Below are 22,803 nucleotides of genomic sequence, written 5' to 3'. Positions count from 1 at the left end.
AGCCATTATATCATATGTTTACTAAATAAAAATATTTTAAATAATAAAAAATATAATTTTTGGTTTGTTGTTAAAATCTAACATCAATATTTTACAATTATATATTGAAATATATTTTCGCACCATTTTTTTATTTGTATGTGAGAAATATGACAAATATACGACACTACTGTTATGTACAATTTTGCCAGTAGTTGGCGTAAGCTGCAATGAACGTGTTACGTATGTTGGTTCAACTTCAATTATATCTTGCGCCAACTAGTGGCTAAGTTGTACATTAATTACGGTGACGTCACTGGTGAAATAACGATCTCTTGTAATAACACTAATTAGTTTACCCATCGAAAGATTTCTCTAATTGGGTCTTTGTACCAGAGTCACTAGCTTGTCCTCGAACTCAGAAAGGGGGTCCTTATGTATATACTGTCATTGGTTTTATTGAATTTTGTAATGAAATTCTATTCAAGAGATTTCGACAATCTAATCTTAGGATTGCACATGTTCGCATTTGTAATGTTCTTTCTAATCCCGTAGTTTTCGGGAGAGATTTCGACGCTACTTTAGTGATAACTAGCGGTTGCTTAATACAACGAAATGCACAACGAAAAGAGTTGTGCTTCTCGACAACTCTAATCCCAATACGCTGCATTTACTAATCTGTAATAACTATGTGTGAACATTTCTAGAAGGACTTCAAAGAGAAATGCGTCTTGATAGATTGAAAATGCGCTTAACCACAAAGAAAAATGAAACTAATGGAGAGATTCTCCGAAGGAAGTTTGTTTCCAGTCTATTGATAAATTTCGACTGGGGGTTAAGTTTGGCAATAAATGTGAATACCCGCAATTTGGTATGGATAAGCCTAGTTACCGCTCTTATGGAAATGAGAATTTGTGGTCGAACTCGTATATGGGGGGGGGGGATAGTGATTAAGAACAACCTTTTTAGAATTTATTTATTTTTCACTGTATTTATTGCAAATCTGGTTATTCGGAATTTAAATTACTAGATGAATGGCTATAATAATTATAAATTATTATTATTATTAGTTTTCTGGTGTTATTTCTGGATAGAAATAACAATATATGACTCTCTCTTCGCATAATAAATACTTCAATAAATGGACAATGATTTTTAAATGTGTTTCTAAGCCTTTTTTCAAGTATTAAGTTATGTAGTATTGATTAGTAGTTGTTGGTTGACGCGTACATACAAAATGTTCAATATGCCCGATCACAGATGCGAGAACCTTGGCTGGCGATGTGTCAAGAAAAGTCAATTCATGTTGAAGGAGAGGAAGGAATAAGGCAATGTACAAATTCGTTATCAACACGCGAAATCACGTGCTTTATACATAAATTTTCTAACTATTGCACAAGCAAAATAGTCGCTTTAAAAACTAGAATTTTTATTAAAAAAAACAGCTAATTTTTCGACGTATAATAATAACACTCATCCCACGAAACACATTGTTTACCCTGTTATCGGAATGGATTCGCCTTCTTCTGCCATGCATAGAATTGTCGAGGGGTCTCGCATCTGTGGTCGCACAGTACATGGTAACATCAATTTCCTCTAACCTCGTAGCTTTCGAGATTTATACTAGTCTTAGAGTGTATTTATAAAAGATAGATTATAGCTTTCCAAGACCTTGTTTAAGTTTGTTGTTACCCTCTGTTTTTTTAACAGTTCATCGAAAAATTCCAGGAGGTGAAGGAAGCAACTCGCCAAGCGGCTCAGCAGAAAGCCCAAGCCCAGACCAATGGAAGTGCATCTACACCAGTGACCTCAGCCAGCGCGTCCCCAAGCAGCACTAGAGGCCCACCCTTACAGCAGCAAATACAACCACCACAATCTACCACCCCTCAACCGATAGAAATCTCCGAAGAAATCACTGTGAACGCCTTAGCTAATCAGGTGGATCACATTGGGGTTTCGAATACGTTGCCGGGCAACGTGAATGATATCGCCAATAGTCTGAAGTCCTCTCTGGTTGCCCATCAAAGAAGTCAAAGTCTGTCCGGGTTACAGGCGAGCAAAGTGAGTATCAATAATGCTTAAACTTGACTATGCACATAACTGTTTAAGCCCAAGAAAACCTTCTTAATTAACTAAATGGACCATCTTGGGGTTTCATTACCAAGCAACTTAAATATCAGGTCGAAGTTGGCCCTGAAGAGAATCCAAAGTGTCACCACAATAGAAGAGTTTAAAGTGAGTATCCCCTTCTGAACCCAGATGAGATGAAAAAAAAAAAAATTTCAGTTTACCATCTCATTAAAATGTATGTAAATATACTTTAATATCATTTTAGTGCTGTGTGCAAATCTCAGATCTTTGGTGAGCATTCCAGCATACATCCCACTAATCTGGATAGAACAGTCGTCGTAAATGTATATTGAATTCAGATATATTTGGCGATTTTCTTAATCCCATTCTATTTCACAACCCCCTATGATAATTGATTGAATCCTTGTCGAACATCCCAATAATTATGTCGATTTAAATTTATCAAACATTCCTTGGTTCCTGAGGTTTAATTAATAAAAAAACAAACAAAAATTACTTTGCCCTAACAATAGATAGTACTTCATGTCCAACCTATATATTCATAATTAAAACCTTTTTTTTTTTTTTTTCCCAGTTCGAATAGTTAGATCCTATATCATATTGTGCTCTTCGTGGACACCAATGGTTAAATAATCTAAATTCTCTTCTCTGAAGAGCAAAAGTGGTTTTCCATGTCAAATCAAGTATAATTTTTTAAGACTTAATTTTCTATTTTATTTTGATTCTGTAGTTTCATTTAAAATGCTTTTGCAACTGTGTTCATGATCATAAGCGATGTCATACATAATTGTATACATAAATTTAATCCAACTGTGCGTGAAAACAGCAAGTTAAGAAATAATTTGTTTACGGAAATATTGTGAATATTCAATTAGGAATGTCTACGTCAGTATTCACGTGATACGATTATAGTCTACTATGCAAAGCCCGTAAATGTCTGCTTTATGGATTTAGATAAAATTGATAAAACTCACAGAAAACAAATCTTCGTTTATTTCAGAAAATGTTTTTTCAGTTTCAGATTTTAAAGAATGTTAATTTCTAGTTTAGCTAGCAATGGTTGGTCGATTGCTACTAATGGCTCATGCAAAAAAGTTAAGCAAGTTTGAGCCCGGTTAGTGGATGGAAGGGAACAGTCGTTCGATGTTGTTGGCACACACTCTTCCTCGATGAGTCTGGGACTCTCTGGAGGTGTCACATAATAATAATTTAATTTATAGTTAGAATTAGAGATCCCTTTTATATTCTTAACCATCCAAGTTTTTTTTTTTTTGAAGTCTGAAATAGAAGTGAGGTCACTCGTATTATTTTTACTTATTTTTGGATGTTTTTTATTTTTCTCTGAAATAATAATGTAACTTATATTTCATCTATTTATTTTTCATTAAACTCAAAATTAAAGATTTTCTTTTTTAATATTCTACAATAATTTTATATACCTTTAAATCTATTATATTATAATATTACAATTAATTCCGCAAGACTTTTTTTTTCGTGGAATTTTTGTAAAATAATTTGTTAAAAAAGTGTGCAAAATTTTTTGGCATTATTGGTCGTTTTTTTTTTTTTTTCATTTTTTATCTCACTCGTAGTTATTAAATAGACTTACACAATCAACCTACCAATTTTGTATTCTGATTTATACTTTAATCTTTGTAACCCATCAAAGAAGAAAGAATACATTTGGAACACTTCCACCAAGTGGTTGTTCTTATAACCCCATTAAACCAACCGTATTTTTATTAAAAATTGCTCTGCCCATTTGGGGCTAACCACTACAGGAGTAGTTAATCCTAAATTATGCTTCCCTTCCACAGTTCGTTTGTGGTCTCTTTATAATCTTCCTGAATAGCAAATTGGTAACCATAGAAACTGCTTTCACTGAATTTGCGCTGATGAGACTTGAATGCCAGCTAAAGACTCGAAGATTCTGATGAAAGTGTTGGTAGTCAAAACTCGTTGCTTTTATATACGTATATATCAAAGTAATAATGGTTATCAGTTTGGTTATTAATTGGCTTGGGGAATGAAAATTACTCGGTGATTTAGAAAGAGATGAGTTTCACGTTGCATTCCAAATAATGACTTGATCGTTATATTGGCAAGAAAATGAAAGATAGAAAATGATAATTCAGAGGCTTTCGCGGTTGTTCCCCTTCTCCGACTTTAAATTATAATGTTTTTGTTTCAGTGTTGTATTTCGTTTTCTTCATTATTTAGAAAATAAACTAAAATATATTTTTTTAAAAAATAAACAATATGAATACTAACGAACTGGACTCTATCATCAAAGAAAATTTTCGACCTCTGAAGTTCGTTTCAATTTGGAGGGGAGTGCAGAAAATCGAAAAACAAAACAAAACTCCTGAAAGCCAACCCTGGAAATGATATTTTTGATCTTTTTCTGTCAAATATGGCACTCGAATGAAGTAGAAGACAGTTAATACAACTCAGAAATCAACAATTGAAATATAAATGCGTATTTCAAACTTCGAAATGAAAATCTTTTTACATCTTTCTGCTGATTTAACGTGTAAAACATAATCTGAGAAGAATGTCGCCACTTATTCTGAAAATTATCTGTAAATTGGTAATAAAACAACTGTTTTATTGCATCCAGTGTCTCGTGTTTATGCTTTAGTAACTTTTATCGCTTGTAATACGAAAGTGTCTGCACGCTCTTAAAGTAAGCTAGTAAAGATGGTGAAATCGATATGCAATTCATGGAAATTAATTTTGTACATTTTTAGAAGTTTAACAAGTAGGAAGTGCAAAATCCTTGAATATTTACTCACCACCAGATGGAGCAAAGTTCATAATTTTACAGTAGATGTTCATAAAACGATGTTCATTAAATTCAGTAGATAGATGGCACTAGAGTAGCTTGCATTATTTCCAACTGAAACAAGTGATATTTGAAACTATTTGATAAATTTTTAAGCTGTTTTCTATATTTTGCTATAAAATATGGATGGATTTATAATAATCTTGATTTTGTTTTCTTATTTATTCCAAATTAAGCTTTTTGGCTCTATATTTCAATAGAGAAACTTCGAGTGTACGGAATACCATTTTGTGCATAAAATGGTATTTTATATTACCCAGAGGTCCTCTAGTTGTTATTTGAGGTTTTATTATGCAACAAGTGCAGATTAAGAAAAGTAATTTGTGTCTTAGTGGGGAAAAAGAGCTATGTTAACATGCATTCAAACACGTTATCTAATTAATGTTGTCGTACGTGTTCAGTGACACAAAAGGTTCGTCGCTGACAGGTGTGTACTGCTTTCATACACCACTTTAGCAACCGTGGTGACAGATAATCAATTTATATTCTCAATTCAAGCTTACTGAGAAACGTGTGCAGTACCACCCAACTAATATCGCAGTTAAGAGAAAGCACTTGATAAACTGACAAAGCTTTTCAAGTCGCTCGGAAGATGAACAGCCACAACCCATCCTCATGTGTGGGAATTTTTTCGTGGGTCCAGATGTGTGGGCCCTTTGCCAGCAATACAAATTATTGTCTGTTGGACTTTGGAAGCGTTACTCCTTGACGTAGGAAAGTCTCCAGTCTCTTTGTTAGGAAAGTTTAACGATCATTTATTCAACATTGTTATGAATTGTGTCCATGGTGTAACAGCCAATTAAATTCCACCAATATATGTAAAGAGGATTCATTCACAGAGCTATTAATTTAAACAGTTTAAATTTTACTTCGGAAAATACATTCGTTATTTTCCGAAGAATAACCTTTTAAATTATAGTCTGTTTCGAATATTTACTGTCGTTATTGAGACATATAATTTCTTCGAATATAGTTTTGATTGATTCATGCAGAGAGAAGCTTTTCAGATCTGCGTGTTATAATAATAATAATAATAATTATTATTATTATTATTATTGGCTCAGTCACATGGTCTCTACTGTCTGAGAGGGCTCGGTAGTAAACTCATCCTGATGAAAGTTTCCACTTTCTGCTTCTAGAGGGCGTTAACCTTCTACTGCGAACTTAAAATATTACTATATATATATTAACTAAAATTCAAAGTTCATGGCAAAATAGAACTTATAAAATTCACTTAATGAATTGGTTAAAAACAAAACGGAATTTAAAAAATATGTATATAAATTTCTGTTGATCTAAAAGGATATACTTAATAGGAAAACTAATAAAGATGTAAAACAGTATAACGTAGTTTGTTTATCTCTTCGATGTTTTTTAAAAGGAAATGGACAAAAATTAGTAGTTGTTTTAATGGTTACAAAATCCCAAAGATTAAAAAGAGTTCAAATTTAAGCTGCGATATTTTTAATTAATTTCTTTAGATTTTACTTTTTTATATAAAAAATATAGAAATTATTATTTCTATATTATTATTATTATAGAATATATAATAATATAGTATATATATATATATATATATATATATATATATATATATATATATATATATATATATATATATATATATATATATATATAGTATATAGTATATGATTATTATAATAATATAGTATATTATTATTATAACTATTATTACTATTAGCTTTTTAACTTTTACAAATTATTATTATATTATCTTTAATAATATTATTAACACCTTTTATAATTATCAATATAATTGACTGAAATAATCATTTCCACTTTAACTAATGGGGTGAGTGAGTGAATCGACCGTGAGATGTGGTGATTGATTCAGTTAATCCAAAATACCCTTGGAGGGTAATGGATGGCAATGCTGTAGCCAATGAAGTTCTAACTGAGGTTCGGCTATTGCTGTTACCCTCCTGCCATGATCAGAGCTTTCATAGCTCAATAACACCTTATCCCTACACTGTCCTCTACAGATAACGGGGAATATGAAAAGCATTCTTGCTTCGCCCCTTTAAGCCAGTCCTTATAAGGACTATAAATAAACTAATGTTGTGTCCAGGAGTCGGTAATTAATATCCTTGGAGGGTAATGGCAACTGAGGCCTCTTTCACCTACTCTACCACTATGCACTCTATCTTTATTTCCTCTCCTACTATCTGCTGACTCTCAGCCTATCTTACTCTACAGGCCGATGATGAAGATTTGTTGAACTCACAAATTATTATTATTAATGGAAGGCAATGCTGTAGCCAATGAAGTCTAGCTGAGGCTCGGCTATTGCTGTTACCCTCCTGCCATGATCAGAGCTTTAATAGCTTAATAACACCTTATCCCTACACTGTCCTCTACAGATAACGGGGAAGATGAAAAGCATTGTTGCTTCGCCCCTTTAAGCCAGTCCTTATAAGGATAAGGACCAATGTTGTTTTTGAAAGAATAGGAATTAAGTTGTTTTTGATGGGCAACTTAAGATTGGTAATAATAGAAGACCAAATTAACATGCAGATATAAAGAAGTTATTATTCCTCTTTATAAGGTGTTGATACATACACATCTCGATTACCGTGCTCAGGTCTGGTCGCCTGGATTCCTTGGAGATGAGGAAGTGGTAGAAAAGATGCTGCTTACATTGATAGATTGAGGGTTACAGACGTTGGTTGATAGGCGGAGAAGATGGTTTATATAAGATTGATGCAGAGGAAAGGTGACAGAACAAAAGGTCATCCTTGGAAATTAAGTAAGAGTGGTTAACAAGGGTGCGAAGACTAGATTTTTCACTTGGAGAGTGGTGAATGAATGGAATGCGTTGCCTAACTCAGATGTCAGTGCTTTGTCTGTCAGTGAGTTTAAGGATAGGTATGACAGATATTGTGTTGATAGTTTGGGTCTTCCGAGATGAGCCTTCGGACCCTATGGAGATGTCAGTATGATAAAAATAATAAGCATTATTCCTGGTAGTTTTTTTTTTTTACTTTTATAAATTATCATTTTATGATTATTAGCATTTTAACTTGTATAAATTATTTTATAATGTTTAATAATATTATTAAGCATTATAAAATAATTTGTAAAACAGTTTTTGTTATTATCAATAGAAATAGATGAAATATTTCCTTGCTCCCCCCCCCCTTTTTTTTTTTCATTTTTGAATCTTTTGATACTTTTACTTCTCAAACTTCTTGTCATTTTTGTACCATGTGTTGAATGTTCTGAATTCCTTGTGATTTATTCCTTCTAGCTAATTATTCTGTTCTCTCTGCTAATGTACCTGTAGCTACTAGTTTTCATAAATGTCAGATTCACTGCACAAAAATATTTTTCCTGATGTTTACAAAAGAATTTAAGAGAATTCACTTAGCTGGAAACTTCATCAAAGGTTAATACATGCCCATGTTTATTTTGTACAAAATATTCCAATCATGCTTGTCTTTCAAACGAATAAAGTTTCGAAAGTAATTGGGAGTTTAAAAGTTATTAAAATTCTAAAAGCAAAATAACACCAAGGCAACTCATGCAGAAGGTATGAGTTGCCTTGATATTTTCATTTGCTATTTTCAGTCAAAAGCACCAGTAAAAGAAGAAAAAAGACAGTGAGAGAGAGAGAGAGAGAGAGAGAGAGAGAGAGATAAGATAGTAGAGATTGGGGGGGGGGGAGCTGCGGGAAAATCAGCAGCCTATTTCAAGACATTTCATTGATTGCCAGCATTCGAAGAGTTGGGGCTGATTCTGCTACCGGTTTTACAGGCAAAAACTTGAGGAAGTTCAGGTTGGTTCATCACAACCTCTACGTTCCAGTTTAAAAAAAAAAAAAAAAAATCGACTACGATCAGAACCGAATCTCTCTCTCTCTGGGGATGAAGAGGAAAATGATGAAGAACGAACTGCAGTTTTATACGAACATCTCTTCGTATCAAGAACACTTATAAGCGCATTGAAAAGTGGGCTATCGATCATTTCCCCGTTGGTCTTGGAGAATAAGATGGATCAAATGTTTATTTCCTCTTCTGATAGCGTTCGTCAAAAAAAAAGTGCACGGGATGCCCACTTCGTGATGCTGCACTGAAAATCTTCATTTCTTTTCTCTTTCCTTTAGATGAAAACATTTCTATGGGTCAACAACAACAGCCTTGAAAGTAAAAACGCCCTTTTTGTTCTTACTTTTATATTTTCTATAGAATAACAATAAATTATTACACAATTTCTTTCTGTTGTTGAGATTTGAATGATTACTGTTTAACTTTCTTCATCAATTCTTTCATTTTTATCATTCTAATCCCCCCCCTCTCATCCCCCTTATGAATGTCATCTTGGCCACCTGTCACAACGGACGCTGGTAGGATTTAATACCGATTCAGAAGCCTTTTCTTGTTGCCTTCCTTCCATCACATCTTTCTTTCCGCACTCAGACAGCTGCTATGGTCAGACAACGGAAGTTGATTGTCATTTTCTATAGACCTTCGGAAATACAGTCTCTAACACGTTGTCCGGATTCTGATCCGTCCATGCACAAGAGGATATTGTTGGTGGTTGGGAACGTCTTCCACTGCCAATAGTCGTGTGCCTGATTGATAAAGTATTGCAGGATGAGATAGTGTACTTTCTCATAAATATTGAAATACAGCCTATTATTTATTACGAATTGATGATTTTTTTCCCCTTCTCTTCTGTAATGTTCTGTTGATTTTCGTAGAGATGTTTGAACGACGTAGATATTATCAAGTAATAACTGCTGTAATTCTTTTTATATCTATACTAGGGGCTCTGACGCCTACGCCCCCCTCCCCGAGTTCCGGACTGGTAGGCCGGTTCTCCTTGAATTCTGATGACTCGAAAGGGGGGGGGGTTCCGCCCCCCCGGCGCCTATGGCGTCCAATCCCCCTGTGTTTCGGACTGGTAGGCCTGTTCTCCTTGAATTCTGATGATTCGACACTCATGGTAGCCCTGAGTTTCAAAACATTTCAAATAACTTGACAAAAAACGTGACACAAAAACGTTACAAAAAAAGGCTTATCATTTTAGGGTAGATATGGTAATTATAATAATTCTTCTAATCTTGCTGTTTTGTTAGCTTCAGAAGGAAGTAATATCATGGGTATTTTACAAGGTATATCGATGTAATTTAATTTATTTTTCTTAGAAATAATAAAGTAATATATTTCTTTAAATTTTTTAATAATTAAAAAATTGAAATTGAAAAATATTTTTAATAAAAAATTCAATTATCATTTAAAATTTCAAATAAAAATTCTAAATAAATTAAATACACTTTTAAATTTTCCATATCAAAATTATACAATTATCTTATGGCTGCTTGCATTGTATTATGAGGTACAGGGTGATTGATTCATCCAATACCCTTGGAGGGTAATGGATGGCAATGCTGTAGTCAACGAAGTTCTAACTGAGGCTCGGCTATTACTGTTACCCTCCTGCCATGATCAGAGCTTTACTAGCTCAATAACACCTTATCTCCCTACACTGTCCTCTACAGATAACGGGGAATATGAAAAGCATTCTTGCTTCGCCCCTTTAAGCCAGTCCTTATAAGGATCGTTGGGGGTGCTCCATCACCTCACCGAGTGGAGCCAACACCGAGTTGGACGGTCTTTCGGCCATTATCCAGTGGTCTAGAGATCGTCCTAATTTTTAGAGTCGGCTTTACTTAAAAAAAACAAAAAAACACCAATGTACCTCATGCATGTCGTACGAGGCGACTAAAATGGGTACCCAGGGAGGGTAATGGATGGCAATGCTGTAGCCAATAAAGTTCTAACTGAGGCTCGGCTACTGCTGTTACCCTCTTGCCATGATCAGAGCTTTATAGCTCAATAACACCTTATGCTTAGTGTCCTCTACAGACAACGGAGAAGATGAAAAGCATTCTTGCTTCGCCCCTTTAAGCCAGTCCTTATAAGGACTTTAAAAAGCATTACTTTCCTATTTTAGTGGAGGAGCCTTAACAAACATTTATCGTACAATTATAAGAAAATTATGTATTCGTGTTTTATAACAGTGATCTTTCAAAATATAATATAATAATACATTTTGTAATATAACAATTCTCAGTGCATTATGCTTGTAGACGTTCCATATTTCTTTGACGTCGAAGTATATCAATAGAAGTATGTCAACCATAGTAGTGTTAATATGTTGGGAAAGAAGACTTGCTGGTGCTTCTTGATGAGATATAAAGATTTTTATCGACGTATAGCGACCGACTTTGCGAAGGGCTTACAGAAAATGAAAATGCTATGCTCAGGATGTAGGTCACGGAAATGCAAGCACTTGAAGTGCATATTTTCCTTTATCTGCATATGGATGCGTGGGTTACTTGAATAGACTTTGGAGGTTCTTTTTTTTTTAGCAGTAAATTCAAATGTGTTATTTTAAAAGAAGTGTTTAATTTTTATTGTACTTGAACGTGGAAGCCAACAAAGGTTTATTTTCTAAAATAAAAAAAAAATGGTTGTTTATTAAGTTAATTTTCGCATCTTTAATATCCCAATTTATTCAGAAATAGCTTTTAACTTTTAAGATGTCCGGATTTTTAAGATACTAAAAGTCGTATAGGCCTATATATGTTGCACACGTGGTGTAAAATGGATGGGAAAACTTTCAGTGATAGCAAGAATGTCTGTCACATATATCATGCATTTTTGCACTACAGCTCAGATTAATAATATCTGTCTTGCACGCTTTAAGTTATTCTGAATAATGCTGTAAAAGTGAATTTTACAGAATAGGTGACATTTTCTTTCATCTGCATATATAAATGACATACCTGCCCTCTTACTTCGTGCAGTATTGACGTCCTTTTCAATTTTACATGTTAATTTTAGCTCTGGGTCATCGATTTGTTCATAAGTGAAGATACTAGATGACATTCGTCTCGCCAAATATCTTTGACAGTTTGCTTGAATTCGAAGAATGATAAATAATCAGAGCCAGAAGATATGACAGATAAGTGGATTGCATTTGTCCATGCTTTAACCTGAATAAGATGTCACTTGTCGCCGGAATTTAGGTGATCATAGAGTAGACAAAGTGTGGTTTTTTGTTAATCCTGTCAATTTTTACTAATAACCTGAGTTTCCCTGATCATTTTATAGGGCTTTGTGTGACTATGGCATGGTTCATTGTGATGTACATTTAGGTTATTTTCTCTGTATTAAGCAAAACAGACAAACTACTCAGAGAACACACACATACACATTTGGAGGGGGGGGGGTTTGGATGCTGTCACTGGATGAGTTGAAACTTAATTGATGTACCATGTAAAAATAGCAATTACAGAGTTCGCTATCTCTTCATAAATTTCGCTAATTAAGAATTAACAATAAAATCGCGATAATTATTATAAGTTTTATTATTAATCCAACAGCTTATATTTGTGCTTTTCCTATTATTATTATTATTATTATTATTATTTAATTAGTCGTAGTTTTGCTTCTTTGGACGTTGTAATGTAAACAACCAACCTATGTTATGCTCCTGATCGTGTAATTAGTTTTTGGGACCTCTATTTATATATTATGATCCAAAATCTAAGTCTTTATCACTCATATTTGATTTATTGAGCACAATACATTAAGAGGAAGGGTTTTAATATGATTCATGTCTTTTCCATTGTCCACATACATTGCTGAATATTGACTTCATTATCTTCTTCACCTTAGGGTTGTTGAATTTCCGTTTTTCTCGTCTGATTTTGTGGATAGGTTTTCGTCTCGTTTAGCTTCGAACTTAACCTAACTCCATGAGTTTTCTTGTGTGTTGAAGTGGCCATTTGCTACAAGTAATATTTCCTCTGCATGTGTTGTGATTTTTTCTTCTCACAGGATTCGTTTCCTAAAAAGTAGTCGGGAAGCAAACATAACCTCTAGGACGAATTACCTTTATCCACCCTATCTTGCCACTGTCATTCCGCAGATAGATGCACGACTTTAATAGGAAAGCTGCAGTCATAAACACGTGAACATTTGCGGCACTCCACGAGAAAAGAGTAGCTTTTCATCTACTAGAAAAAATGTAAATACGTTGAATAATTTGAGCTGAGAACATGATGGATCTCATTTTTCACTCCCATTTTCATGCATTTCTGAAAGTGCAATTCGTTTCTGAGCAAGTACACCCTCAAGAACGGGCGTTTGATGTTTTCTCCGCATACACTATGACATACAACGTCGTTTGGTTGGCTTGGAAAGGTCGAAGCATTTTAAACTTCTCCGAATGCCAGTAATGTAAATACAACTAAGAAACATCTATACCGCCATAATTTTATATAAATTTTATACAAATATTAAATTGGTGTTAATAATAAATACTAAATTAAAATAATCAAATAATGAAAACATTAAATTAATAAATACATTTAATATTAATAATGAAATAAATATTAAAATTATTTTCTTATCTTGAGATAAATAATTTCCCTTCCTGAGAAAAACTTAAAAATACTGTAATACATGGCAGGCATTAATCTTCTTCCCCACTTGAACATGGCTTCTCTACGTTAAATGAAAGTACTCAGGCTAATTAAGTAAAATTCCTGAAATTCCTTTTACGATGCTCAAAGTTTTACTAAAAGGATACATTCTTCAAATGTCTCCCACAAGTGAAAATTCGTTAAGTGAATTTTATTTTCTTATCGACATCCACTGTATGCACTACGATTCAACAATTACAGTGAACATGAATTAAAAATACGAAAAAAATTATACTTCACTTGCAAAGAATCCAACTATACACGTACATCGTTTGTTAGTTCTTAAAAGAACTGGGAGATGGACTGAGTCCTTTACTCTTTATCTGAAAGACCCATCATCTGAATGAGGAAAATCTGTATCTGTATGGATGGAGTGTTATTGAGCTAAAAGCTCTAGTCATGGCTGGAAAACGGCAATAGCCGAGCCTCAGTTAAAACTTCATTGGCTACAGCATTTTTAGGACTTCCGTTATCCTGGAAGTCCTAAAAATGACTTCCAAACTAACGGATAAAATTCACGAACCTCGTTTGTAATTAATTAACAGTAAAGTTCAATAATTTATTTATATTTTAAAACACTGGGTGTGTTTAGAATATTTTCATTATCTAATTGTAATTTTAGGTTATAGAATTTTTATTAAAAATATTTAAATGTTTATTTTATTTAATAATAATATTATTATTAATATTTTTAAAGTGACTAATATAATATTATAACTGATGTAGTAATATTAATAATAACAGTTATAGTTTCATACTTAAACCAAATTACATTTTTGTCTGAAGAAAAATTAATACAACGGAGCATTTACCTGTTGGAATTATTTGCATAAAATTTCGCCAATTATGATCAAGAGCATCTTCAGTACGAATTTAAAATTTTAAACAAGACACCAGTATGTTCTGAGTCTTTTCAATTAGCCTAATTGAAAAGACTCAAGTGCTACATAAAAGATAATAGACGAACTATTAGAGACAATGATCACAAATGAGTATAAAGGTGTGATGTCATGACAGAATTGGAAAAATCATGAAATGCACACTAACTTTATAGCACAGAGGCAGAAATACGCTAGTATTAGGATACGGTTTTCACGATATAATATTGAAACATAGTTTTTATTGACTGGAAAATTGTACTGCATTCATCCTAGATATCGTGTTCAAGTAGTGTATATCAATTGATTTATGGTCAACCTTAATATCATAACATTCACCACGACATTCAGTCATTCGCTTTAATAATAATATTTCAAGTGAAAAATTACACTTTTCTCAAAACCAAATATTCTTAACATAGCTTAGGTTACTTTTTTACTCGAAAAATTCACATATTGATTTTTTTTTTTACCAAATTTTCTTCCTCATTTTTCACGTACTATTCTTACCCTCTGGCATCTTAGCTCGCTGCTATAACGTAGTATCATTGGTAGAAGAGCATTGCCCAAGATAGTTGTTTTCGTGTGCGTTCACTTCCGATTGCTTTTTTTTCCCTCCCTTTCTCCTGGCCTTACGGCAAAAAGATAACGATTTCTTGCCAGTTGGATGATAAAACTTCTAGCACTTATAGTGTTGGAGAATAGCGTAACCATCTTTCTAGTGTGTGTGTTATAACCTTGGGAACTGTAGCCTGATATGTTGGGAATAGCATCAAGTGTTAAATTATGTGTTTTTATATAGTAAAGTCTGGGTTGCATGATATTGAAACATTTGCTGTCTTTTCTGGGTACCTTGAGGCTAAGTTTAACGTTATTTCAGCATTCAGATTAGTACATTCAGCCTCTGTAGTTCACTGTGTTCCGAAAACTCTGGTTGGAAACATCCGAGTTCTAATCCCGTTCGTTTTTTAGTTGAAGGTGAGTTGTCCAGTCTCATTCAGAGGGGGAGGTCTTGGTGATTTTCAATTCGCAATCAATCCAACCAAAGGAACACACAGTTATGTATTTAGGCATAAGACTAGTTGATTCATCTTAAAAATCATGGTTATTACGAAAGTCAATCTGGATACGTCGTGCACGTTAAGGACCTATAGGTACTATAGATTAATGTACATTCAAGGTATTGTTCAAATCCTACGTGACTCAGATTTGGGACCTACGAGCATTTGTTCTTGAGATGTGCTATTATAATATTCATATAATATCGCTATTATATCCTATTAAAGGCACTTCTATTGTCGTATTGCTTATTTTTTACACTTTGTACTTTTTTTTTACTCTTTTATAAAACTAGAACTTCTATCTACCTACTAATGTCAACAACCCCCATTTTAAAAAAATGTTTAAATGGGTTAAAAACTTGCACTGCTTCAGCACTTCACTCATAGATGGCTTAATTTTTGTCCTGGACTGTAATGTGTATGCGAAGGAAATGTGTGATAATTCGATATATCACTTTTTTTTCACTATATTAAAGATATTACTATTATTATTATTACCTGACACCTCCAGGGAGTCCAGAGACTCATAGAAGGAGAGCACCAACTCTACATCTCTCTGTCTCCACCACTCAATCCACCAACTACAACTAACCTCAACCACTTCAACGCCATCTACCTCCCGCCATCACCAGTATTTCCACAGACAATCACAAACATCCATGCCCATGGCAGGAGTCGAACTCGCAACCTTTTGGCTCGAGAGCGGATTCTCTAACTACTCGGCCAACCAGGCCGGCTATATCTTTGTAGAACTTTGTAGAATTAAAGATATCTTTGCAGTACCAATGCTTTTTCACTGAATTAACATAGATTTCATCAGCCCTAACTTTAGTCTTTAGTGTCTTTAGATGGGAGATGAATTACATAGCCTAGTGTGTGATCATCTTTGCCTATTGAAGGTTTGAAGTGACTTCAAAAGTGCTGCGTTTGGTCTCTAAGAGCAGGATTTTCTGATTATTTAAAAAAAATACAAAAAATAATTTTAAAATATATAAATAAAAGAAAAATATCTTAGTCCCTCGCCTAATGTGGGAGTCATTAAAAAAAAAAAAAAAAAAAAAAAACACTGCCGACGGACAAACAGACAAAGTGATCACATTAGATATGCAGTGTTACAAACATTCACTGAAATTATTCTGCCATAAGACAGGCTCAAAAATCTCAAGTATCTAAAAGCACACAAGAGAAAGCGAATTTAAATAAAGGCAATGGAACTGGAATCATAAATCCATCGTGTCCATTCTTATATTGGAAGCGATCCATCAGACTTAATTGGCTGTGTATGCGAAGCTATCCTTCTAAAGCTCTGACTTTTGAATATCATTTTAAATCGAAACATATCGCGCTGTACTTATTAATATCAATTGCTTTTCTATAGGAATTCAATTTTATCCTTCGCAGATACTTTTAATCATCCTTAGAGGGGATTCTTGTGTCTATTGTTTCAAGTGCTGGCTTTTCCTGATCCTAAGCGAAGAAACATCTATCATAATTTGCTTGGTTTCACTTCGTCTGTGGGCAGAGCATCTCCATCACTGTAATATTCAGCGAGGAATTTTCAGCACCTCCCAAGATGTGTAGTTGCACAACGAAGCTGCTATTTGATCGATGGTGAATGCACTTAACCCTGCTTAAATTAAGTCTGTTTGATTTATGAGTTTCTTCACTGTTCGCTACCTCCTTTGCCACCTAAAATACCCATTGCTTCTCGCCTCAGTTGAGATTTGTTGTCTAGACTAGTTTGCGCTTTCCATTTATAAGACAAAGATATTAAAACCGATTCCTAATGTCGGTCTTCTCAATTTAGGATTGAAAAATGTAACCATCAGTATTTTAATACTTTTATTTAAAATTTTTCCTAACCAATGAGCATTTTATTATTTACCATATACCATTTTTTGTATATTTTTATTTATTTTTTTTTTTTTTTTATTTCGTATAACCTACCGAGAGCGTCCGTAACTCAGTCGGTTTTAACGATTCCATTGGATTTTTTTTTTCTCTTTTCGAAAGCCTACATAGTACAGTGTGAGTATATCATCTGCTGTCTGTCTGTTCTGTTTTTCATCTCTGGTTTTTTTTTTTTTTTTTTTTGCATCATTCTGGTTACACGATGTCAATCAAGTACATGTTTTTTTTTTTTTTTTTTTTTTTTAAATTTTCATTTTTAATATGTGTCAATCTATCCACCGGAGAGATTGGTGGACACATTCATTCTAACTACGCGCAGCCAGTTTTAAATTTCTGATATAGAATACATTTTAAAATATAAATCCTTTTTCCTGTCTCCCCTATAACGTCCCTATAAATAAGAAACAGGGCTTGCAATGTTCTATGTTTAAAGAGTATACTTCTTCCATGTTTATTTTACTAGGCGTTAAGGTAAAACTGATGGGAATTCCACGGTTTGTTCAGCTGTGTTTGCAGTATAATTTTCATTCTCTACTTTGATCCTATTCTACAAACCAAAACCCAGTTTATCCTGTTTCGTAAACAATCCTTTTTTTTGCACTTCATCAACCGAGAGGCTATTTAAATATCACAGAACATATTACTGCCTATTTGTTTACGCAGATTCGAAGCATTTACTGCCTTCTACGCCCCTTCTTGATTCTTTTTCCATGTAAAAGACTTTATTTTGTCTTGAGCTAGATATCTGATCCGGGAATTTTTGCCTTTTTCACAAGACTGAGTATTCATCGTGGTATTTGGGCTCACACGACTTTTATAGCCTCATCTCGCGAGGCTTAAGGACAAAGGAAAGAATATCTTTGTTTCTTTTATCGTGTTAGAAGACTATAAAAGTCTTATTTACAACGTCACTCTAGAGACAATCATAGCTTGAGATTATCATTGAAAATGCGATCGATTCACGGTGCTGGAACTCTACTATTGGATGATGTTTGGGATTTTGCATGACCGGAGCATTGTTTTTGACTAGGTTTATATTAGTACATTAAAAGGAAGAAACAGTCGGGTTAATTAGCAAAAGAAAAGTATCCCAATGTTTGCTAGAAAATTACGCTAAATTAACTCTATATAATCGGAATTATTTGAAGTTCTTCAGTCAACAGGGAAAGGAAAAAAAAAACCAAATGGTTTAAAAAGATCTTTACTGGAATCTTTAATTATTTTACGAAAAACATTCTTCGTTTCTTTACAAACAAGAGGACTCTAGTCTTGTGGAGTTTTTCAAATAATTCTATGTCATTCTCATTAGCTTCTGATCTTTAGTGATTATTTTGTCCTTCTGTAATTAGCCTGGTATTGTTTGCTACTGTCTTGAGTCATTAGTAAGTATCTTTTGCTAGCCCTTTCACTGTTTGTGTAAAATAAAGATAGAAAAAACAAAATGCTACTTTCTTTGTATAGCGTCTTCATCTTTTCTCTGTTGTCGGCGGCATCTAAAATACTCGACACGCGTGCAAGTTTGTATTTAATTAGTTCGTGTGTGGGTGGGTGAGTGTATTTGTTCATATAAGACCATGTTGAATAACAATTTGTTTCTTAAAATCGAGGGCAGTTATTTTCCCAGCAATTAGTGTGATTTGTAACAAACGAAATATCCTCTAGCTGTATTTTAAACTGGTTCTTTTATGGTTGGTTGGATTCGTTGATAAAACTGGACGAAAATAACTGGAAGAACAAATAACGGATAATGGACTTTCCATAGGATTATTTACTGATAAGAATGGTAAAAGTCGACTATACTCTGTTAGCATTGCTATTTAATTAAATATATATATTTTTAAATAAATGAAAGATTGGACCTTATGAAAAATAACTCTAAAGGACTAAATCTCAAGGGTGTCGGCTTCGGAATTTTCTCTTCCATAAATTTCTTATAATTGAGAATAAATGGAAGGTCTGAACAAAACTCACATTTGAACAACAGTCAAAGATTTAGATTCCTAAAATTACAAAACGTGTTTTCTGTTGCTAAGTTATTATTATATGAACAGAAAGAGATGGTCAAGTAATGGACTTGGTTGGAGTTCCGGCAACTCTCGCGAATGCGTTAATATTTTAAGTGTTCTTAATGATGGGTTTCGCTTTTGTAAGTCTCGTTTTTTTTTTCCTTTTGTAATAAATCTTTCAACGCATAAAGATTTTTTGTAAGGGAAGAATCATGGGGGTGGGGGGGGGGGAGATGGAGAGATGTCAGTTAAGATTGATTATCTGCAATCAACGGCATCCTCATGATAATTTTTTCTTTCTTTTTTGATCAAAACATCGTGTAAAGTGGAAAAACGTATTTGAAAACATCAACCAATTCGGTACAACCCAAACATCACGTAGCAGATAATGAATTAAACGTTGTTTTATCGATCAAATTCCCAATAAAGCCAAAGGTCATCTTTCGGAGAATAATAACCTTCAATCGAGATAATTTGTTGGCATACTTGAACGTATTTCGATGGATTACTAAGAGGATATTTCCAGTGTTCATCGATGGATGAACAAGAGTCAAGCAATCATCTTACACATAGCAAAGCTCAATACTAACTAGCCGCTCCTAAACTATTCTGACTATCCCGTATGCAGTAATTGAGTTCCTTTGAGCCATGGCTTTGGAAACGAATATCGGCTTCGGTGACGAATTCCTAATGTTGCGAAAGGCGTGAATTTTGCAATTTACTATCGACGTTGATAAGAAGAAATGAAATTGAAGACACGACCATGCGAAATGTCACGGCTCTCTCTCGCACGCCGCTCACTAAACGGTAAATACTCGGGTATTTATTAACACCGACGACCCGTAGCCTCCCCCCCCCCTCCATCCACACACGTTGTTCAAATGGTGAATGGTAACATACTTGCGCCCATTATCGGTAACTGCATCTCTCAGTCTTTCTGTGTGAGTTCAGTTTTCTGAAAATACTCGCTGATAGGTGGTAATTGATGTTGGAACCAGCGGTGAGAGTCTCAGCTAGCCGGGCAATCAATCATAGTCGATGTCAGTCAGAGATTCCTAGTGAGAATGTATTTCCCCCTCCCTCCTCTTTTCCTGTCTGTTATCGGTTGGAAAGCGTGCAACCTTCCTTCACTGATCTTTTTCTTTCCCCCCCCCCACTTCTCCCTTACACGCCTTATCCCCTCCCCCTTTTCATCGTAGTTTTACTGGGAAGGGTTACAAATAACAAATTTCGTTGTTTTCCTGTACAAAAGACCGACTGTTTATTTCGCCGGCGCCAACGCGACTTTTTTTTACACTTCCCTAGATGGATGTTGTCGTGATGATGTACACATTTTAACACGAGACTTCTCCCTTTCCAATATAGCTCACATGGGATTTAATTAATGCATTTGAAATAGCTTAATTGATGATTCTTTAGGATTAAATACGAAACGAAATTGAAATCTGCTTGGTGAAATTTAATTTGGAATAAATTCTGAATTAAAAAAAAAAAAAAAAAAAAATTGAGTAACAAATGCTCACCACAGAATATCAAAACTAAAATTACGTCAAAAAGTAAACTAACATTAGAATTTTTTTAAAATATATATATTTAAATTGTTTTAATGAAAATAATCTCCGTAATTACATAAATGTTATTTGATTAAAATAACATTTCAAGCCAGCTGTTGCAAATAAGAAAAAAAAATCGAATTAAAACAGCTCAGAAGCTATTTAAAATACTTGATTCGGTCTTTCTGTAGAACATTATCAGGCTCTAGTAAATATTTTCATTATTTCCGGCCCATTCAAATCTTTCCTATCTATCTCGATTTGTTCATCAGCTTATAATACAGACAAGTAGGTTATTTCAATATCTTTCTAGATAAACAACTAAATGGAATGTTTATTAAATGTTTTGTTAATACTTTGAACGTTTTCAATTGGTTAACAATTCACGTCAATATTGGCCATATTGTCATGGCAACGGTATTTCTGATAAAATCGTCTGCATTGTGATTTTCCCAAATGAAATAAAAATTGCTTCATAAAATGGCAATTTTTATTATTTTTTATTTTTTGAGCGCGCGCGCTTGTGTGTGTGTCTTATAATAAAGATGAAATTATTTTTCTTATCTTACCATATCTCAAAGAAGTTTCTTTGTACACAAAAAAGAATAGTGGAAATTAATTAAAGATGGTCTTTGTATTACGAATGATAGTAAAAACATAGCGTTTGTTTTAATTAATTCTTTTTTTTTAAGATTAATGTTGTGTGTCTCGGTTTATTGATAGCAAAAAAATGTGCGATTTTCATGATTTTGACTAAGGAATAAAAACAAAGCTTTTTTTTTTTTTTTTTACACATATAAAAAAAGTGGGGATTCTTCGATATAAGATCGTCAGCGCAAATGCATTCTCTACCAACCAGAAACTTCTAATTAAAAGAATAATAATGATAAAAAAAATCAGATACCCACATTTGTCGTCCGTTAGTATAAAGCAAGTGCAGTATAACCCATCTTCTTCGTTGTATCGATGCATACAGTTGTTAGAAAGCTTTGAATACAACCCTCCATGCTGTCGATGTCTTTAGATAGGCTCTCCAGATAGCTCTCGCGATCGATTTTGTGATGTTCCATCTTGGTGCTGTCTGTAATTCGTTTTCCGTATTGATTTTGTGTCTACGATTATACAAGCGGTCTGCCTAATGAATACAGTAATTGATTTTGAACACAGAATTTGCTACTTTACCTGCACTACTCTGCTTGGTTGAACATAGAGACTTATAGCGGTGAATTATATCTTTAGATTTTTTTTTTATTCTTCTTCTTATTATTATTATTAGCCCTCGTTCTAAAATCCCTTGCGACTTGGAAGATGAATGGAAGAAATTAACAGTATTCAATTGAAAAATGATATCACAATGAACAAGTATTCGCCGTTTTAAATTGGATTACGGACTTCCTAGAGTAATCTTCGAAATTCTTATAGAGCTGTTAAGAAGTGGTGAGTTACTGTTACTTGTATGAAGTGCACACAATAATTGGTAAAAACTTTTCACTGGATTTGGTACCCATTACTGTCGGCTAATAAAACTTGTCTGCAACCGAAATGGAAATTTCGTAGTGTAGTAGATTTATGTTGTAAAAAAAAAAAAAAAATTAGGGAACATTATTTTATTTTTTCAGTTATTTTTAACGATTTTCGAACAATAAAAAAAAAAATAATTTCAGACGCTATTCAGCTGGATCTGGTACTTTTTACTTAAAATTATCATTGCTTGTAGCACACTTTAATTTAATTATGGGTCCTAATAAAATATTTTTGCCTCAATTTATGTCGATTTAACTCTTTTTCATCTCATTCGCTAACATGCAAATTTTAATTAAAGGAATGATTTTTATACGCTTGCTAAAATACGATGCATACAGTTAACCCATGAGAATTCGTTAACCAGAATACGTATCTAATTATTATAACCATTATTTAATTAAATGCGAAATTTAATTTTATTTTCATTTTTTCGAAACTCT

General features: G+C 33.6%; 1 protein-coding gene across 4 annotated transcripts in view; it reads left to right on the top strand.

The window, feature by feature from the left end:
* homer (protein) overlaps window positions 1-22,803 on the top strand; it is a 450,806-nt gene that overhangs the window by 341,368 nt on the left and 86,635 nt on the right. For all 4 annotated transcript variants that reach the window (XM_090402479.1, XM_090402481.1, XM_090402478.1 and 1 more), the window contains one exon: window positions 1,690-2,040. In XM_090402479.1, coding sequence (XP_090258605.1) covers window positions 1,690-2,040 — 351 coding nt within the window. The remainder of the gene's footprint in view (window positions 1-1,689; window positions 2,041-22,803) is intronic.

This window comes from Typopeltis vanoorti, chromosome 13, assembly GCF_054136105.1.
Source record: "Typopeltis vanoorti isolate ZY-2024b chromosome 13, IOZ_Tvanoo_1.0, whole genome shotgun sequence".
Lineage (NCBI taxonomy): Eukaryota > Metazoa > Arthropoda > Arachnida > Uropygi > Thelyphonidae > Typopeltis > Typopeltis vanoorti.
The sequence above is the reverse complement of the archived record's forward strand: the minus strand, read 5'-3'. Positions and strand labels throughout refer to the sequence as shown.